Here is an 18,364-nt window from a genome sequence, read left to right on the forward strand (position 1 = left end):
CAGTAATCGCACATAGCGAATTCCCTTTCGTTGTCAGAAATTTCCTAATAGGTAACTAATAATCCATCATGAATACATATGTAGTAGTTTGTAGCACAAACCACGCTCATCTTTTGCATTCAATAAGCAAATAACTAATAGGTAATTAATAATCCATCATCGAATACATATATAGTAGTTTGTAGCAAAGATCATCAATAAGACTAATACATCTCGAATAATAGCTCCTCTAGGTTCAGTGGGCCGCGGTGGACACCCAAAGAGAAGGAACCATCACCGGATCATAGCTCCGGTGAGATCCCCAAGTAATCTGCCAGGTATTGGAGAACCGGCCGTTCGCCAACGCAACCAAGTAGCGTTGGACGTGCGCGTTCTCCTCCATGACATGGTGTTGAACCACCTGCGCGGGGGACTGAAGCCTCTCCACCGATGCAGGCCGACGTGACCGCCACCAAAGAAGCTCTGGGTCGATGACGGGCTGGCTCCTCACTAAGTTGAGTTCACTAGAAGGTAGCACAACCCAGTACCAGCCCGGCGGAGCCCGGCGGAGCCCAGTCCCGGACATGGCCCCTCGGCTCAAGCAGGAGTCCTCCGCCGAGTCGACGACGAGGATGCGGGATAGGCATCATCGATATCGAGAACAAAATGCTTAATTATTAAAACAAAATTAATAAACACTTAGCAAAATTTGACATGCCCTTTGCTAAAAACAGGACCAATCGAGCGCCCGAAATTTGCCAGGACATAAACAAATCGACATTTCTGGCAAAACATAGGCCACTCGGAAAAATATGACATTGTCCAAAATGTGACATGTTCAAAATATGACATGTCCACTGCAAATTTGCATAAAATAGGAAAAATTGCTTTAATTAAAAAAATAACAACAATTGCTTTAACTAAAAAAATATCAGGAATTCTGTTAACTACACCTAAAACAACTAAAACACCTAAAATTCTGTTAACAATACCTAAAACAACTAAACCACCTAATATTCTATTAACTACACCTAAAACAACTAAAACACCTAAAACAAATTCAACATTATTCTAAGAGCACCTACATTATTCTAAGAACCTACCTTTTTAACTAAAACACCTACAAATTTAACTAAAACACCTAAAAATTCAATTAAAGGACCTACATTATTTACCTAAAACACCTACAAATTCAACTAAGACACCTAAAAATTAACTACTCTCTAATAACTATAACTAGGGAGGGAGGGAGGAGTATACCTCTCGGTGGAGGAGGGCCGGTGCGGGGGGGCGACAGGCGGGGGGGGGGGGGATGGCCAGTGCGGGGGGGGGGGAGGCGGCTGGCAGGGGAGGAGGGCCGGTGCGGGGGGGCCGCCGGAAGGGGAGGAGGGCCGGCGCCGGGGAGGTCGGCCGGAGTAGGACGCGGGGGCGGCAGACGGGTCAGAGGACGACTGTGATTCGATCTGGTGTGAGCGTGTGAGTGTGAGTGAGGGGAGGGGTGGTGCACGGGCCGGCGCGGGGGGAAGCAGAGAGGTGGGCTTAGCGGCAGCATGGGGTAGGCGGCCCAGCGCTATAGCTAAAGCTACAACGGGGGCCCGAGAGCGTGGCCCATTAGCAGTAGCGCTGGCTGTGAAATCTAGCGCTACTGCTAACATGCACTTGTAGCGCTTGTGCTGGCCGGCGCTACTGCTAAATAGCAGTAGCGATGGGTATCTAACTAACGCTACTGCTAAATGTCTACCTATAAGCATTTTCCTAGTAGTGCAATAATAATGAATGCAAATGACAGTGTGCTCTCCAGCAGGTGCTTTTAATAAGAAGGGTGATGACTCAACATAAAAGTAAATAGATAGGCCCTTCGCAGAGGGAAGCAGGGATTTGTAGAGGTGCCAGAGCTCGATTTTAAAATAGAGATTGAATAACATTTTGAGCGGCATACTTTCGCTGTCAACGCAACAACTATGAGATGGTTGTATCTTCCATACTACATGCATTATAGGCAGTTCCCAAACAGAATGGTAAAGGTTTATACTCCCTAACCACCAACAAGCATCAATCCATGGCTTGCTCGAAACAATGAGTGCCTCCAACATACAACAGCCCTGGGGGAGTTTTGTTTAATTATTTTGATTTGCTTTGATCTTTTTGGATCATGGGACTGGGCATCCCGGTTACCGGCCCTTTCTCGTGAATGAAGAGCGGAGTCCACTCCTCGTGAGAATAGCCCACCTAGCATGGAAGATATAGGCAGCCCTAGTTGTAACATGAGCTGCTCGAGCATACAAAACAGAATTTCATTTGAAGGTTTGGAGTTTGTCACATACAAATTTACTTGGAACGGCAAGTAGATACCGCATATAGGAAGGTATGGTGGACTCATATGGAACAACTTTTGGGTTTAAGGAGTTCGGATGCACAAGCAGTATTCCCGCTTAATACAGGTGAAGGCTAGCAAAAGACTGGGAAGCGACCAACTAAGAGAGCGACAACAGTCGTAAGCATGCATTAAAATTAATTCACACCGAATACAAGCATGAGTAGGATATAATCCACCATGAACATAAATATCGTGAAGGTTATGTTGATTTGTTTCAACTACATGTGTGAACATGTGCCAAGTCGAGTCACTCAATTCATTTAAAGGAGGATACCATCCCATCATATCACATCATAATCATTCTAATAGCATGTTGGCACGCAAGGTAAACCATTATAACTCATAGCTAATCAAGCATGGCACAAGCAACTATAATCTCTAAATGTCATTGCAAATATGTTTACTTCATAATAGCTGACTCGGGAACGATGAATCATCATATTTACAAAAACAAGAGAGGTCGAGTTCATACCAGCTTTTCTCATCCCAATAAGTCCATCATATATCATCATTATTGCCTTTCACTCGCACGGCCGAACGATGTGTATAATAATAAGAGTGCACGTGCATTGGACTAAGCTGGAATCTGCAAGCATTCAACTCAAGAGAGAAGACAAGTAATATGGTCTCTAAATATAAATAATCAATCATGCATATAAGAGCCACTAAGCATTTTCAATATGGTCTTCTCGACCCCCAAAAGAAAGAAAAGAAAATAAAACTATTTACACAGGAAAGCTCCCAACAAGTAAAAGAAGAACGAGAAATATTTTTGGGTTTTCATTTTAATTCCTACTACAAGCAAGGGAATTAAACTAACTATTTTTTTTGGTTTTTCTTAAGGTTTAACAAACACACAAGAAGAAAACTTAGAATAAGAAATTTAAACTAGCATCGATAATACAATGAAAGAGTATGAGCACCGATGACTAGTGTGTGAACATGAATGTAAAGTCGGTGAGAATACGTACTCCCTCAAGCTTAGGCTTTTGGCCTAAGTTGGTCTAATACCAAGGACCACCCCTACTCTCCCCGGTGTAGTGGGAGGTGTAATCAGGATACCACTGGCTGGTCATCTCCGGATCCCACTGGATAGATAATGCACGATAAGGGTCCAGCTCAGGTTCCAGTTCAGGTTCAGGCTCTGGAGTGAAAGCTTGTACTCGATGATTGTTCACCTCTTTCGGGGTGACGAGGAAGTTTTCTGCAAGCGAATCGAACAACAGAGGCGCAGGCAAAATAATAATCTCAATGTGTTTCTTATTAAATCTAAGGTTATAGAAGAGCATCTTTTCTTCGTTGTCAATGATAAACTTGTGTGCTACCATGCTCTTGTAATCTAAAATGTGAGGAGGTAATTTTGTCTCCTCCTCCTCAAGGTGCTTAATGGGTATCTGAAAATGTTCAGCAAGACGTGCAGCATAGATACCTCCAAATATGGGGCCTTTTGTATGATTCAGGGCTAGCCGTTTAGCAACGACGGCACCCATACTAAAAGTATTGTCTCCCAGCAAAGCATGTTGAAGAATAATAATATCTGGAACGCTCAAATTTTCACTATTCCCACGACCAATCAAGCATCTACTAGCAAATATGGAAAAGTAGCGTAAAACAGGAAAGTGTATGCTAGAGACGTTTGCCTCAGAGCCCTTCTTTGGCTCTTCTACAACAATAGTTTTAATGAAGCCATCCACATCTTCACGATGGGGTTCCTCTAATTCTCCCTCATAAGGTATCCTACATACCACGCAAAAATGACGTAAAGACATTTCTTTGAATTCATCATATAAATGAAATGAAACTGCAGGCGGTGACTTCTTAGGATAATAATAAAAGTTTTGCATGAAAGTATTGGTAAGTAAGAGATACTGATCGATTCGGTCGTTCATGAAACCGGTGAGGCCTGCAGTCCCGATTAAAGCATAAAATTCTTCATGGATTCCGGCTTCCTTCAAGAAATCCTCACATGGCCATTCACATGACTGTACTTCCGCTAAGCGAGGAAGATTATACTTGGGTTTTTCCTTCTCTTTGTCTAGTTTTTCCTTAGAGCTTTGGCTAGAAGAGCCTTTAAAGAACCTCCTTAACATTTTCTGAAAGATTCTGAAATTTTAGTAACTTCAAAATAGAAGTGGATAAAACTAAACAAGATTGATAGCAACTACTCCTACAAGTGCCTAGAGCCTATATCATGCATTGGAATTTCTTGGGACCTCTAACATTTAACGTGCAAGCTCAAGAACATGGTCACCTATGCAGCAAAAAGTTGCAATGAATAAAGCACCAGAACAAAAACTAATTGGACCAACGGAAGAGTCACATACCAAGCAACAATCTCCCAAAGCAGTTTTGTGATTCGACCTTTGAGCTAAGAGATTGAAAATCGCAGCAAAACGAGCTAGAACTCGGGCTTGAGCTGGATGGGGATCTTTTTAGGTAGAAGATGAAGTGTGTGGGTGTTGGCATAAGTGGAGGGGAGCCACCAGGGGCACGAGACAGGGGGGCGCCCTACAGGGGGGCGCCCTCCTCTCTCGTGGCCTGGTGCTTGGCCCTCCTGTACTTTTTTCAGTGCCTAAAATCCTCAAATATTCTAGAAAAAATCATACTAAATTTGTAGGGCATTTGGAGCACTTTTATTTTCGGACTATTTTTTAATGCATGGATAAATCAGAAAACAGACAGATAATATTATTTTTGATTTATTTATTCTAAATAACAGAAAGTAAAAAGAGAGTACAGAAGGTTATGCCTTCTAGTTTCATCCATCTCGTGATCATCAAAATGAATCCACTAACAAGGTTGATCACGTCTTGTTAACAAACTCATTCCGAATAACACGGAGCCGGAGAAATTTCGAATAACACTAAGCTACCTCAACGAGGATATGAAAATCCCCAACAATAAGAATATCATACTTTTTCTTGACAGTAGGGAGAGGAAATTCAAAATCTCCAAAAATGATAGTTGGAACTTTTTCAATAGAATTGACACTATGAACTTGAGATTGTTTCCTCAGAAAGTGTACCGTATGCTCATTACCGTTAACATGAAAAGTGACATTGCCTTTGTTGCAATCAATAACAGCCCTTGCAGTATTAAGAAAAGGTCTACCAAGGATAATAGACATACTATCGTCCTCGGGAATATCAAGAATAACAAAGTCCGTTAAGATAGTGACATTTGCAACCACAACAGGCACATCCTCACAAATACCGACATGTATAGCAGTTGATTTATTGGCCATTTGGAAGGATATTTTAGTAGGTGTCAACTTATTCAATTCAAGTCTACGATATAAAGAGAGAGACATAACACTAACACCGGCTCCAAGATCACATAAAGCAGTTCTAACATAATTTCTTTTAATAGAGCATGGTATAGTTGGTACACCCGGATCTCCAAGTTTCTTTCGTATTCCACCCTTAAAAGTGTAATTAGCAAGCATGGTGGAAATTTCAGCTTTCGGTATCTTTCTTTTATTTGTGATGATATCCTTCATATATTTAGCATAAGGATTTACTTTAAGCATATCAGTTAAGCGCATACATAAGAAAATAGGTCTAATCATTTCAGCAAAGCGCTCAAAATCCTCATCATCCTTTGACTTGGATGGTTTAGGAGGAAAGGGCATGGGTTTCTGAACCCATGGTTCTCTTTCTTTACCGTGCTTCCTAGCAACAAAATCTCTCTTATCATAACGTTGATTCTTTGATTGTGGGTTATCAAGATCAATAGCAGGTTCAATCTCTATGTCATTGTCTTTGCTAGGTTGAGCATCAGCATGAACATTATCATTGACATTATCACTAGGTTCATGTTCATCACCTGATTGCTTTTCAGCATCAGAAATAGAAATATCATTGGGATTCTCGGGTGTGTCTATAGTAGGTTCATCAGAAGCATCCAAGATTCTATCGTCTTTCTTTTTCTTCTTCTTAGAAGAATTAGGTGCCTCTAAATTATTTCTCTGAGAATCTTGCTCGATTCTCTTAGGGTGGCCTTCAGGATACACAGGTTCCTGAGTCATTCTACCAGTTCTAGTAGCCACTCTAACAGCAAAGTCATTTTTATTATTTAATTCATCAAGCAAATCATTTTGAGCTTTGAGTACTTGCTCAGCTTGAGTAGCAACCATTGAAGCATATTTGCTAACGCGGTGAAGTTCATCTTTAACTCTAGCCAGATTATCATCTACGCGTCCTATCTCGAAAGCATTATTCTTTAACTCTCTACCAACATAAGCATTAAAACTTTCTTGTCTAGCCATAAAGTCATCAAATTCATCTAAGCATGGGCTATGAAATTTAGTAGAGGGTATTTCCACTTTATCATATCTATAGAGAGAATTTACCTTCACTACCTGTGTCGGGTTATCAAGACAATGTAGTTCTTCAGGCGGTATATTTAGACCATGTATTTCTTCAATAGGAGGTAAATTCTTAACATCTTCTGCTTTAATACCTTTTTCTTTCATTGATTTCTTTGCCTCTTGCATATCTTCAGGACTGAGAAATAAAACACCTCTCTTCTTCGGAGTGGGTTTAGGAATAGGCTCAGGAGTTGGCTCAATTGGTTCAGGAATTACTTCAGGAACTGGCTCGGGAAGAGTCCAATTATTTTCATTAGTCAACATATTATTCAATAGTATTTCAGCTTCGTCGACTGTTCTTTCCCTGAAAACACAACCAGCACAACTATCCAAGTAGTCCTTGGAAGCATCGGTTAGTCCATTATAAAAGATATCAAGTATTTCATTTTTCCTAAGAGGATGATCAGGCAAAGCATTAAGTAACCGGAGAAGCCTCCCCCAAGCTTGTGGGAGACTCTCTTCTTTGATTTGCACAAAATTATATATTTCCCGCAAGGCAGCTTGTTTCTTTATGAGCAGGAAAATATTTAGCAGAGAAGTAATAAATCATATCCTGGGGACTACGCACACAACCAGGAGCAAGAGAATTATACCAAGTCTTAGCATCGCAATTTAATGAGAACGGAAATATCTTAAGGATATATAAATAGCGAGACTTCTCATCATGAGTAAATTGGGTGGCTATATCATTCAACTTGGTAAGATGTGCCACAACAGTTTCAGATTCAAGGCCATAAAAAGGATCAGATTCAACTAAAGTAATAATATCAGGATCAACAGAGAATTCATAATTCTTATCAGTAACACAGATAGGTGAAGTAGCAAAAGCAGGATCGGGTTTCATTCTAGCATTAAGAGACCGCTGCTTCCATTTAGCTAATAATTTCTTAAGATCATTTCTATCATTGCAAGCAAGAATTTCCATAGTAGCTTTTTCATTCATAACATAACCCTTAGGAACAAAACGTAAAACATAATCATTGGGGGGGGGGCTTCATCATCACTATCATCAGTAATAGGATCTTTAGTAATTTCATTCCCCCTAAATCTAGCAAGTTGTTAATCAAGAAATTCACCTGATGGCAAAGTAGTATCACGCATGGAAGTAGTTTCATCATGCATAGCAGAAGTGGCATCATGAATAACATGCGACATATCAGAATTCATAGAAGTAGTAGGTTTAGGTGTCGCAAGCTTACTAATAACGGAAGGAGAATCTAGTGCAAGGCTAGATGGCAGTTCCTTACCTCCCCTCGTAGTTGAGGGCAAAATAGTAGTTTGATCGCCTTTCAAGTTCTTCATAGTGATCAACAGATATAAATCCCAAGTGACTCAGAGAATAGAGCTATGCTCCCCAGCAACGGCGCCAGAAATTAGTCTTGATAACCCACAAGTGTAGGGGATCGCAACAGCTTTCGAGGGTGAAGTACAACCCAAATTTATTGATTCGACACAAGGGGAGCCAAAGAATATTCTTGAGTATTAGCAGTTGAGTTGTCAATTCAACCACACCTGGATAACTTAGTATCTGCAGCAAATTATTTAGTAGCAAAAGTGGTATGACAGTAATGGTAACATTAGCAACAGTAAAGGTAAATGTTTTTGGGTTTTTGTAGTAGTTGTAACAGTAGCAACGGAAAAGTAAATAAGCGAAGAACAATATGTGAAAAGCTCATAGGCAATGGATCAGTGATGAATAATTATGCCGGATGTGATTCCTCGTGCAATAGTTAGAACATAGGGCGATATAAAGCTAGCTCCAATTCATCAATATAATGTAGGCATGTATTCCGTAAATAGTCATACGTGCTTATGGAAAAGAACTTGCATGGCATCTTTTGTCCTACCCTCCCGTTGCAGCGGGGTCCTAGCAGAAACTAAGGGATATTAAGGCCTTCTTTCAATAAAGAACAGGACCAAAGCATTAACACATAGTGAGTACATGAACTCCTCAAACTACGGTCATCACCGAGAAGTATCCCGATTATTGTCACTTCGGGGTTGTCGGATCATAACACATAATAGGTGACTATAGACTTGCAAGATAGGATCAAGAACACACATATATTCATGAAAACATAATAGGTTCAGATCTGAAATCATGGCACTCGGGCCCTAGTGACAAGCATTAAGCATAGCAAAGTCATAGCAACATCAATCTCAGAACATAGTGGATACTAGGGATCAAACCCTAACAAAACTAACTTGATTACATGGTAAATATCATCCAAGCCATCACCATCCAGCAAGCCTACGATGGAATTACTCACGCACGGCGGTGAGCATCATGAAATTGGTGATGGAGGATGGTTGATGATGACGACAGCGATGAATCGCCCTCTCCAGAGCCCCGAACGGACTCCAGATCAGCCCTCCCAAGAGAGATTAGGGCTTGGCAGCGTCTCCGTGTCGTGAAACGTGATGAAACTTTCTCCTTGATTTTTTTCTCCCCGAGACGGTATATATGGAGTTGGAGTTGAGGTCGGAGGAGGTCCAGGGGGCCCACGAGATAGGAGGGCGCGCCCTAGGGGGGGCCTGTCTCGTGGACAGCCCGTGGGCCCCCTGGCCTTGATTCTTTTGCCAAAAATTCTTATTAATTCTGAAAAGTGCCTCCGTAGATTTCCAGGACATTCCGAGAACTTTTCTTTTCTACACATAAAACAACATCATGGAAGTTCTGCTGAAAACAGCGTCAGTCCGGGTTTGTTTCATTCAAATCATGCAAGTTAGAGTCCAAAACAAGGGCAAAAGTATTTGGAAAAGTAGATACGTTGGACACGTATCAAATGCCCACTTCAATTCCTCCTCACGGAGAAGCTCTTTCTGCCGCAACTCAGCCTCCATCTTAGTTTCCAGCTCACTGGTACCTAAGATATAAGTTTCAGCTTTTACTTCTAGGGTCTGAATAAGTAGGAGGAGTCGCTCCTTCTCCGCCTTATATATCCCATGCGTATGCTTAGCCCATCCACGAAGGAACCTTCGAAGATGACGAATCTTGCATTGCCAACGCTCAATGGGTGACCTTCCTCCCGAGTCTTTAGCCCACTCTCTAGCTAACAACTCGAGGAATCCTTCTCTTTCAAACCATGCAAGTTCAAACGAGAAAATATTCTTGTTACCCACATGAGTTTGAGCCCCCGAGTCAACAAGTAGCGGTGTGTGATCCGAGATACCTCGTGTCAACGCCTGCACTGTTACCAGGGGAAACTTCTGTTCCCATTCGACACTAGCTAAAACACGGTCAAGCTTCTCAAAAGTTGGTATCAGTAATGAGTTAGCCCAAGTAAATTTCCTACCCGAGAGCTCTATCTCTCTGAGATCCAAGATTTCAATGATAGTACTGAACATAAATGACCATCTGCCATAAAAAATCTCATTATTCTTTTCCTCCCTTCTTCGAATAATGTTGAAATCACCCCCCACTAAGACAGGGAGCTGCTCATTACCGCAGACACGGACCAGATCGGCCAAGAAATCTGGCTTGAGTTCTGGTTGCGCGGCTCCGTAAACCGTGAACAAAGCCCAATAAAATCCATCGGCCTTAGTTCTGACCCGAAACTTTTTCGCAAACTCTCCCAAAACTACAATCCAAACTTCCAATGTTTCACACTTAACCCCAAGTAAAACCCCACCGGATCTTCCTCGAGGGGGGAGGCAATGCCAGTCGAAATCTACCCCCCCCCCAGATAAAGTGCTAAGAAATTGTGGAGTGAAGTTGCCTCTTACAGTCTCAGACAAAGCAATAAAATCCAAATGATGTTCAAGAGAAGCATCCGCTAGAAACCTTCTTTTAGCCAAGTCTTTAAGACCTCTGCTATTCCAGAAAATGCCTCTCATATTTCATCATGAAATTTTTTAGAGGTACAGATCCTAGCACTTCTACGCACAGCCAACACTGGATAAACCTTCCGTTTCCAAGTCCGTTTAGGCTTAATGCAATCATCAGATCAGTCACCACACTCAGGCTCTGTCGCAATCACCAAAGACTCATCTGCATGGTTAGAGGTCTCAGGATAGGCATACCCCTCGTCCTCCTCCGTCTCCGGTAACGCAGGGTCAAGATCAGCACACAAACCATCAAGAGCCCTAACTCCAAGCGCATCAATCTCCGACTCATTCATAGGCTCAACGACAACTATGTGATGAATCATTTCTAACGCTCGTTCAGCTTCCAAATCAAGAATGTCATTAACAGACCTAGAGATCTCTATATCATTATTACCAAGTGATACTCCTAGTTGGTTTGCATTGTGAACAATCTCATCATTGGTAAAATGCATAATTGAATTCGATTTATTAACAGACATACCAGTGGAGATCTCGACGTCACGCAGCTTGGCCGCCCTCATAGCACACCTCAGCTGCATGCCATCAACGTCCAGCTGCTCCTGCAGCCTCCCGCTGATCCGCCTCCCCTCAGAGACAGGATCCGGGATCCCACCAAAGGCGATGACCTCCTCGCGTGAAGCTCTGCTAGGGGAAAGGCCTCCTGCCCGTCCCCCAACAGCGGTAACCTGGGCCGGGACCACCGGAGCAGCACCACAAGACGACGACAACTCCCGCAACCTGTCCACAAAAGTCCCGCCGAAAGACGAGACCGGCGAGACCAGCCTAGGGTGATCCGGGGAGTGTGGCGATAAAACGGCCACGCCACCTGACCCGCCCTTCGAAGCCGAACGCGTCCTGGCAAGAGGGGATACGGCGGCCTTTTGCATGCCCACCCCTCCGCAAGCAGCCGACCTCAAGGGAGGGAACGCCGAGTTCGCCCTCGGCGCCGACGGCGACGGCAACTCGGAGCGCCGGGCCTCCTGCCCATCACCTCCAACCGAGACCACCATCGCAGCCACGTCCACTGTAGTCGGGGGAAAGGTAAGAGAAGAGGGAGGGGCCTCCTGCCCCTCGGCACCTCCCACCTCAACAGGCTTCGTCACGTACGGACTCGCCACAGGGCTCACAGGATCAACTCGGTCGCACCAAAGCCTAGGCGGAGCCGAGAACGCCCCCAAGGAACCAAGTTGCAAAGTGCTCGTCGGGACCACACTAGTTGACCCAACAGGAGCAGTGTCACCAGAATCAGACGGACCCGAAGGCCCCTTGGCCTTATCATCATCACTCTTAGCAGTATCATCCTGGTTCCCCGAAGCACCTCCTCCCTCAGAGGTGTCCATGGGATTATCATCCTCAAACTCACTGAAAAGGTTAGGATCCTCATACTCAACATCCAACTGATACAGAACGCCTTCATGCGTCCAAGGAACCACGTCTGGCAGGAACTCAATGTGAGCAACACTAACAAGTAAACGCGCCACCCCGTGAGCACGTGTGAACTGCATATCCACCTTCTCAGTCTTGCCAATCAAAGAACCCAGGCTCCACGTCATCAAAAAGCTGTCCAGGGGAGCAGATGGCGCCCCAGAGAAACGAACCCGAATCTGAGATAACAGCGTGCCCTGCTGCTCCTTCTTTTTCCACTCATCAAATTGCAACATGAAACTACTGCCCGTGACCCTGCTCATACTGAACTTGAGGATTCTCAGCTGATCCTCCTTAGACGGGAAACCTACTTTATAAGTTGTATCTGTGAGCTTGAGCAACGACCACTGAAAATTACCCGGAGCAAGCTCCCTCAACTACTGAATGATCTGCGCCTCGGTCAACGGTCCATGAACCACCTTCACCACACCGAGGAAGGAGGTCTCCACCGCGGGTGCCAAGGGTTCCACACTGGGAGACTCGAAAAACATCCAATCCGAGCAGCAAACCCCGTATATCTGTACGGAAGGTTTAGGCCCCAACATAAGAGGACACTCGGCAACTGTATGTTTAGGTTTCCGGCACAAGTCACATAACTCCGCAGTGCATTCAACCAAAAAGTGTCCCGGTTCACCACAACGGAAACAGGTTAGCTTCTTCTTTTTAGCTGCCGACTTGGACACCTTGTCAACCTCGGACTTCTTCGTACCTTGCTCAGAAGCAGAATCTCCAGTCTGCATGGGCACCGGCAACGTGACTGCAGCCAGTGCTTGAACCATCTCCACTGCCACCTACTGTAGAGCCGATCCACCATCAGCTACCTCCGGCTTAGCAGAAGTCTTCGGCTGCCTTGGTGGAGGGTGACGCTGGTTCCCGCCCCGACCTCTGCGGAAGCGACCCCGAAAAGAGCGGTTATTAGGGCCAACCGCACCCTCCACAAAGTTGTCAGGCGGTCCTTGGAAACCCTTGTTGGCATTGCCATTGTCCACCCAAGCATAGCCACGGCCACCTCTGGTAGACGAAGAGCCCCAATGCAGACCAGAACCGTAAGCATCATATCCATCATCGCCCCACTGACCGCGCGGAGGGTTACGCTCATCTCCCGCAGACGGACTCGCCCCGTGACCAATCGAGCCTTGGCCCGAGCCACCGCGACCACCCGCCATCTGCCTCGGCCACGGCCGTTGGGACGGCGGCGGCGGCGCTGCCCTAGGCTGGGGTTGAGGAGGAGGCGCAGCCCTTGGTGGCTGGGGAAGGACCACCCTAGCCGATGGCGAAGGAGGCGCCACCCGAGGCGGCGGCGGAACCACCCGAGGCGGAGGCACCACCCGAGGCGGTGGCGGAGCCCCCCGAGGCGGAGGCGCTGCCCGCGCGGGAACCGGTGCGGCAACAGCCGCAGCCAGAGCAACGGAGACCTCAGCGGCCCCGGTCGGGTTCCTCACTGCCGGCGCGACCCACGGCGGAGGCGGCTTTGGCGGCATCGCAGGCGGACGAGGTCCAGGTGGCAGGCGGCGGCCAACGCCGGTGATCCCCGGAGCAAGACGGCGCAAGGACGCCGATGGAAAACCAGGCCTCCCGCGACAGCGAAACCTAGCAGGAACGAGGTGAGAGGAGGAGGGAGATCGTGCATGCGGGGGCGACCGACCCGAGGCCACCACATGCACGTCGCCCACACCCGCCGCAACGCAGGCCTGGCCAGGCCCCTGGGCCTCTAGCCCAGTACTAGCCAAGCCCACGGCGCCATCGATCGCTTGCGGCCCATCAGTGCCCAAAAGCGAATTCAAACGCGCAATTCTGGCCGCCCGAATATCACGCGCACCGGCCACCGCCAGCGATCGCTGCGACACCATCCGACCACCCTATTTCTTTCTCCTAGTCACTCTCGTCCTGCACTCGGGACGAAAAAAGTCGGACAAGGTGATAGCCGACGGCTCCACCTTCGGCAACGGTCCACTCCATGGTTTCACTTTCGACTTCTGCGAAGGAACCGGAGTACCGATCAAAAACGATTTCTTGCAGCTCACCATAGGTTTAGTCACGGGGATAGATGTTACTAAGCCAAGCGTAGATGGCGGCCGATCTGTCGTTTCCGGCAGATCATCATCGTCTTCATCCTCATCAGCAAGAATCCAGAAACGTCCCCCAAACCGCTGCGCAGGCTTTGGTCCGTCTGCGTCCTCTGTAAGATCAACTACGACAGATTGTTCTTCGCACTCCATGGTCACCTGCACACACTCAAGAACCACGATATGGAAAATATCAATTGACAAACGCTTACCGACAGCAAGATCTTCGTCAACGTTGAGATGTCGTCCGGCCAAAATTTCTCCTTCAATCTCGGATCGTCATCCAACGAGATGGGTGCGAGTAGATCAGGCCATTGATCCATCGCCCCACCTCTCAAGCATCTTCAAAACGCACATACCATTTCGTAGGATTCAAAAACCCCCGATCCTATCCTCCGTCGAGGGATCTCGACGAGAAGCCGAGGAAGGGGGCAGATCGAGCGCCGCCACGGGATCCACCACGAGTGCCGGCCGCATCTCATCCAGAGGAAGAGGCAGATCCGGCGACAACTGCAGCGGCGACCGAGGTGGAGGCGAATCTCCGCGAGGCGGGTCAGCCAGGCGGATCGGCGGCGGTGAAAGCCCCCCTCCGTCGGCCCCCAAGCCCTCGCCATCGACCGGCGGGAGCGGCGGCGGTGGCTCCGGCTGGATCGGCAGTGGCGGAGACTCATGCCCATCGCCACGCCCGTCGCCCATCGCCAAGTGATCTGCGCACTTGCGTGTCTAGATTTTATGTTTTTTATATATGTTTCTATATTTAGACATGGTTCGCAAAGACTACAGTAGGTAGTTCTGACCATTATTTCGTATTAATACATATATTTGTCCAAAATGGCATTGCTATACATACATTTTTTCTGTGTACAAAATTATATCACTTTGTATGAGCTATATACCACTGAACATGGTGTGTACACGCTTGGAGCACACGGCAAGAGATATTTTTACCCAACATGGATGACAACATGATCTTAGGATTGACCCTCCTACAGTTTAGGCGGCATGCAGACTCAATTTCTTGTATTTCGCCTTTATTCCTGTTTTTTTAGCTCCGACATGATAAGCCTATGTGCATCTCAGCTATGCGGAGGTCGGGTGTAATCTTTAAACCTTAAAGTAGTAAAGCGCCCTTTATCTAAAGAAATACACAAACATTAATTCCGTGTACAGAATGACAAATGTTACTACAATGAAAAATACATGAAGAACAAAATAATACTGTTTCACATTAGCACCCAAAGTTTTCGTACTGTATATATATACCTTTATGTTTTACCATCTATACGTAATTAGGCAACAAAGAAGAAATGTCTCAATATGAAGTTTCTTTCTAGATCTTTTCAGAGAATTTTTGAGCCAAAACTATAATTAAATAATGACGGCTCATACCGTAACATGCATATGTTCTTTTCACTACTACACAAACGCCAATCTGCTAGCTGGACCATGATTAGCTGTGTGTGGTGATTTATGTACCTGCCGCGCTTAGTGCTCACGAAATAAGTACCCCCTTTTTCTTCATCTATCATGCTAAGAATCCCTCAGATAGGCACAACTCTCAAGGCGCTGTCTCCGCATGCCCGCTTAAAAAACGTCATTCACGGCGTCCTCTCCATGTAGGCTCAACTCGAATGTATTGAAAATATTGGTAGACCAAACCCTGCTCTTTTCAATATCCCGTACACAAATCTAATATGAATTAGGCATCAAATTGTTATACATACACAGTAAAACACGCCAATTCATCCACAACACCTGCATGATGTAAACATTCATCCATGTTTTGCAGACATGCATCACATAAACAACAGATTCAATAGAATATTCAATTTCATTCATATGTCATGTATATAAGCACCAGTTCATCTAAGGAAGGAAAACAAACTTTCGACTTTTTTTATGTCATTGCATTTGCAACTCGCCTCATTGTCCATGTGTGAACCATGAGTTGCAAAAAAAAGAGGAGAATATGATGGCCTTTTGTTTATCTTTTGGTTCAGATAATATTGCCATATTTGAATAATATAATTGACATGTTTACTCGTGTCCGTGACGTTGAGGGATGGGTCCTATTGCCGTGACCGCCGAACCGACCCTTCAGAGAATGTCCTTAATTTTATTAAGGATCTTCCGCGGTCTTATTTCTTTCACTCTTGCTCGAGATCCATATTGATGCAATGCGGCCAGGTGAAGAAGACTGGCGCCTACTAAAATAAGGGGGTGATTAGCATGTCTGGCATTTGCGGATAACATGTTTGATGATTGGCGGAAGCGACTAATCGCTTTGTTTCACTTTTTTTCATTTCTTATTCAATGCTTCGTTTGGTTTTTCATGTGGCGAAAACCATTTGAGACTAGATTTGGCGGAAGCTACGAATTTTCCCTGATTAGTGGCCTTCCGTCAAACAAAAAACTACTAAACTATAGTTTCTTCTTAAAAAAAGTTAATAGACGTGGAGAATTGCAGAATAAGGTTGGATGACCTGCTCCAATATCATGTCCGCAGACGAGTTCGGACACTGTCCACAAACATATAGCGTGTTCGTTTTCTAGGATAGTGTGTTCATTTTTTAGGATAGCATTGGATACTTCACTACTAATCTGAATGTCTTCAATAAAAAATAGTATCTGTAGCGAATACTTGGGAGTCAAAAGGATGAGCATCGTCACTTTTGATTCCTGTAGAACAGATTTCATATGTTTTTTCCTTCAAATAAGAGAGGGCCCAATTCTTATTCTTCTTTTGAGAAAGGTGTGCTGACACAACCAGTTGCCGTTTCCTGTCCACAGGCTACAAATCTTAGAAAGCACTTTGTGTTCCCGTTGTTGATGTGGTTGTTGTCGCGACAATGAAGCGCATGGGGAGCACATGCTCTCTGAGGCCACTCAAAGTCTCTAACTCCAACATGGTTTGAGTGACAACCTCCAGCATGGCTGTGCAGCTGCAGGGAGGATCGAGAAGCAAAGGCAAAGCGGCGAGAAAGAACCGGAAAAGCCATGCATGGAGCAGGATGATTGATCTTCACGCTGCAACCAAGACCGCCAAGAATATTAAGCTGCTCCTAATGCGTACACATAGCTTAGGGCAGACAGTGGGATCCCACTGTATTACTTTATGGCCTAATGGGAATACTTTCTCCATTTCACTCCGCGCGCATATCACATTGTTATAGCTTTTCCTTTGCTTCTTTAGTTAACTTCCACTCAACATTCTTGTAGTGCTTACAACACATGCATATGCTCAAATTGTTTTCTCCAAATGCTATCTTCATTTAACACGCTTTGGACAACCTAATAAAGTTGGCATTAGCAAATTAAGCTGAACTCTTAGTTGCACGCTCGGTTCATGAGGCATGATTATAAATACACCCTTTGGTCCTTAGGAGCCTCATGGTCAATCACCCTCTCAATTCTCAAACCAGCTTGGCCGACCCTCCCTAGAGCTCAGTGATCTACTCATGCAAAGCCTGAGAAAGTACGATTCCTTAATTAGTTGTTGTCATTGACAGGCAGCTGTTTGACCACCTCTCAGCAACAAAGATGAAGATCGGCAAGGCCCCGGCGCTCCTGAAGAAGGCAGCAGCTATGTGCAAGAGCAAGACCGGCGTCTTCACGGCTAGGCTCCTCGTCCTCGCCGCGGTCCGTCGCAGGATGGCCACAGTTGGCGCCATTTCTCACAGGATCCATGCCCTCATTGTGGCCGACTGGGAGAAGGGTGCCAAAGTGGACTACCACAAGGCTCTCATGCTCCGCAAGGTCGAGAAGCTGAAGTACCAAGTCGGTGCGATGGTCGATCCGTCCCACCATTTAGCATTGTTTGATCAAGAGGATGGTGTTGGTGGCTGCCCTGACTGGACACTGCACCCCATCTTCAGCGACGGTGACGATTTCTGTTACACTGACGAGTACGACAGAGATGATGATGACGGAGATGAGCCCTCGGTGATGAATGCAATAAGGATCAACCAGGAGGCTGATTTGGAATTCAATATGGATGACGATATTGACCTGGCTGCTGAAATGTTCATCAGAAGGTTCCGTGAGCAGATGAACGAGAGCTTCTTATGATGTTGTGTTCCATATATACCATGCACGGTAGCGCAGTGATGAGAGTGAGATCGATAACGTAGATAGGCCGGGGACATTTGTGTCCATACCCAAGGATATGAGATTTTGCGGGTGTCAACAAGTTAGAAGTTTTTGATAGATATACCCACCTCGTAATTAAAATTTGTACTTGTAAGTGAAGGAAATATGCCCTAGAGGCAATAATAAAGTTATTATTTATTTCCTTATTTCATAATAAATGTTTATTATTCA

General features: G+C 45.4%; 1 protein-coding gene across 1 annotated transcript; it reads left to right on the forward strand.

The window, feature by feature from the left end:
• Nucleotides 1–16,974: 16,974 nt before the first annotated feature.
• Nucleotides 16,975–18,364, forward strand: LOC123114905 (uncharacterized). The gene is made up of 2 exons (XM_044536276.1): nucleotides 16,975–17,113; nucleotides 17,538–18,364. Exons 1-2 carry the CDS (start codon nucleotides 16,975–16,977, stop codon nucleotides 18,110–18,112), a joined length of 714 nt encoding a protein of 237 aa, XP_044392211.1. The 3' UTR covers nucleotides 18,113–18,364.

The sequence above is a fragment of the Triticum aestivum genome, chromosome 5B (genome assembly GCF_018294505.1).
Source record: "Triticum aestivum cultivar Chinese Spring chromosome 5B, IWGSC CS RefSeq v2.1, whole genome shotgun sequence".
NCBI lineage: Eukaryota > Viridiplantae > Streptophyta > Magnoliopsida > Poales > Poaceae > Triticum > Triticum aestivum.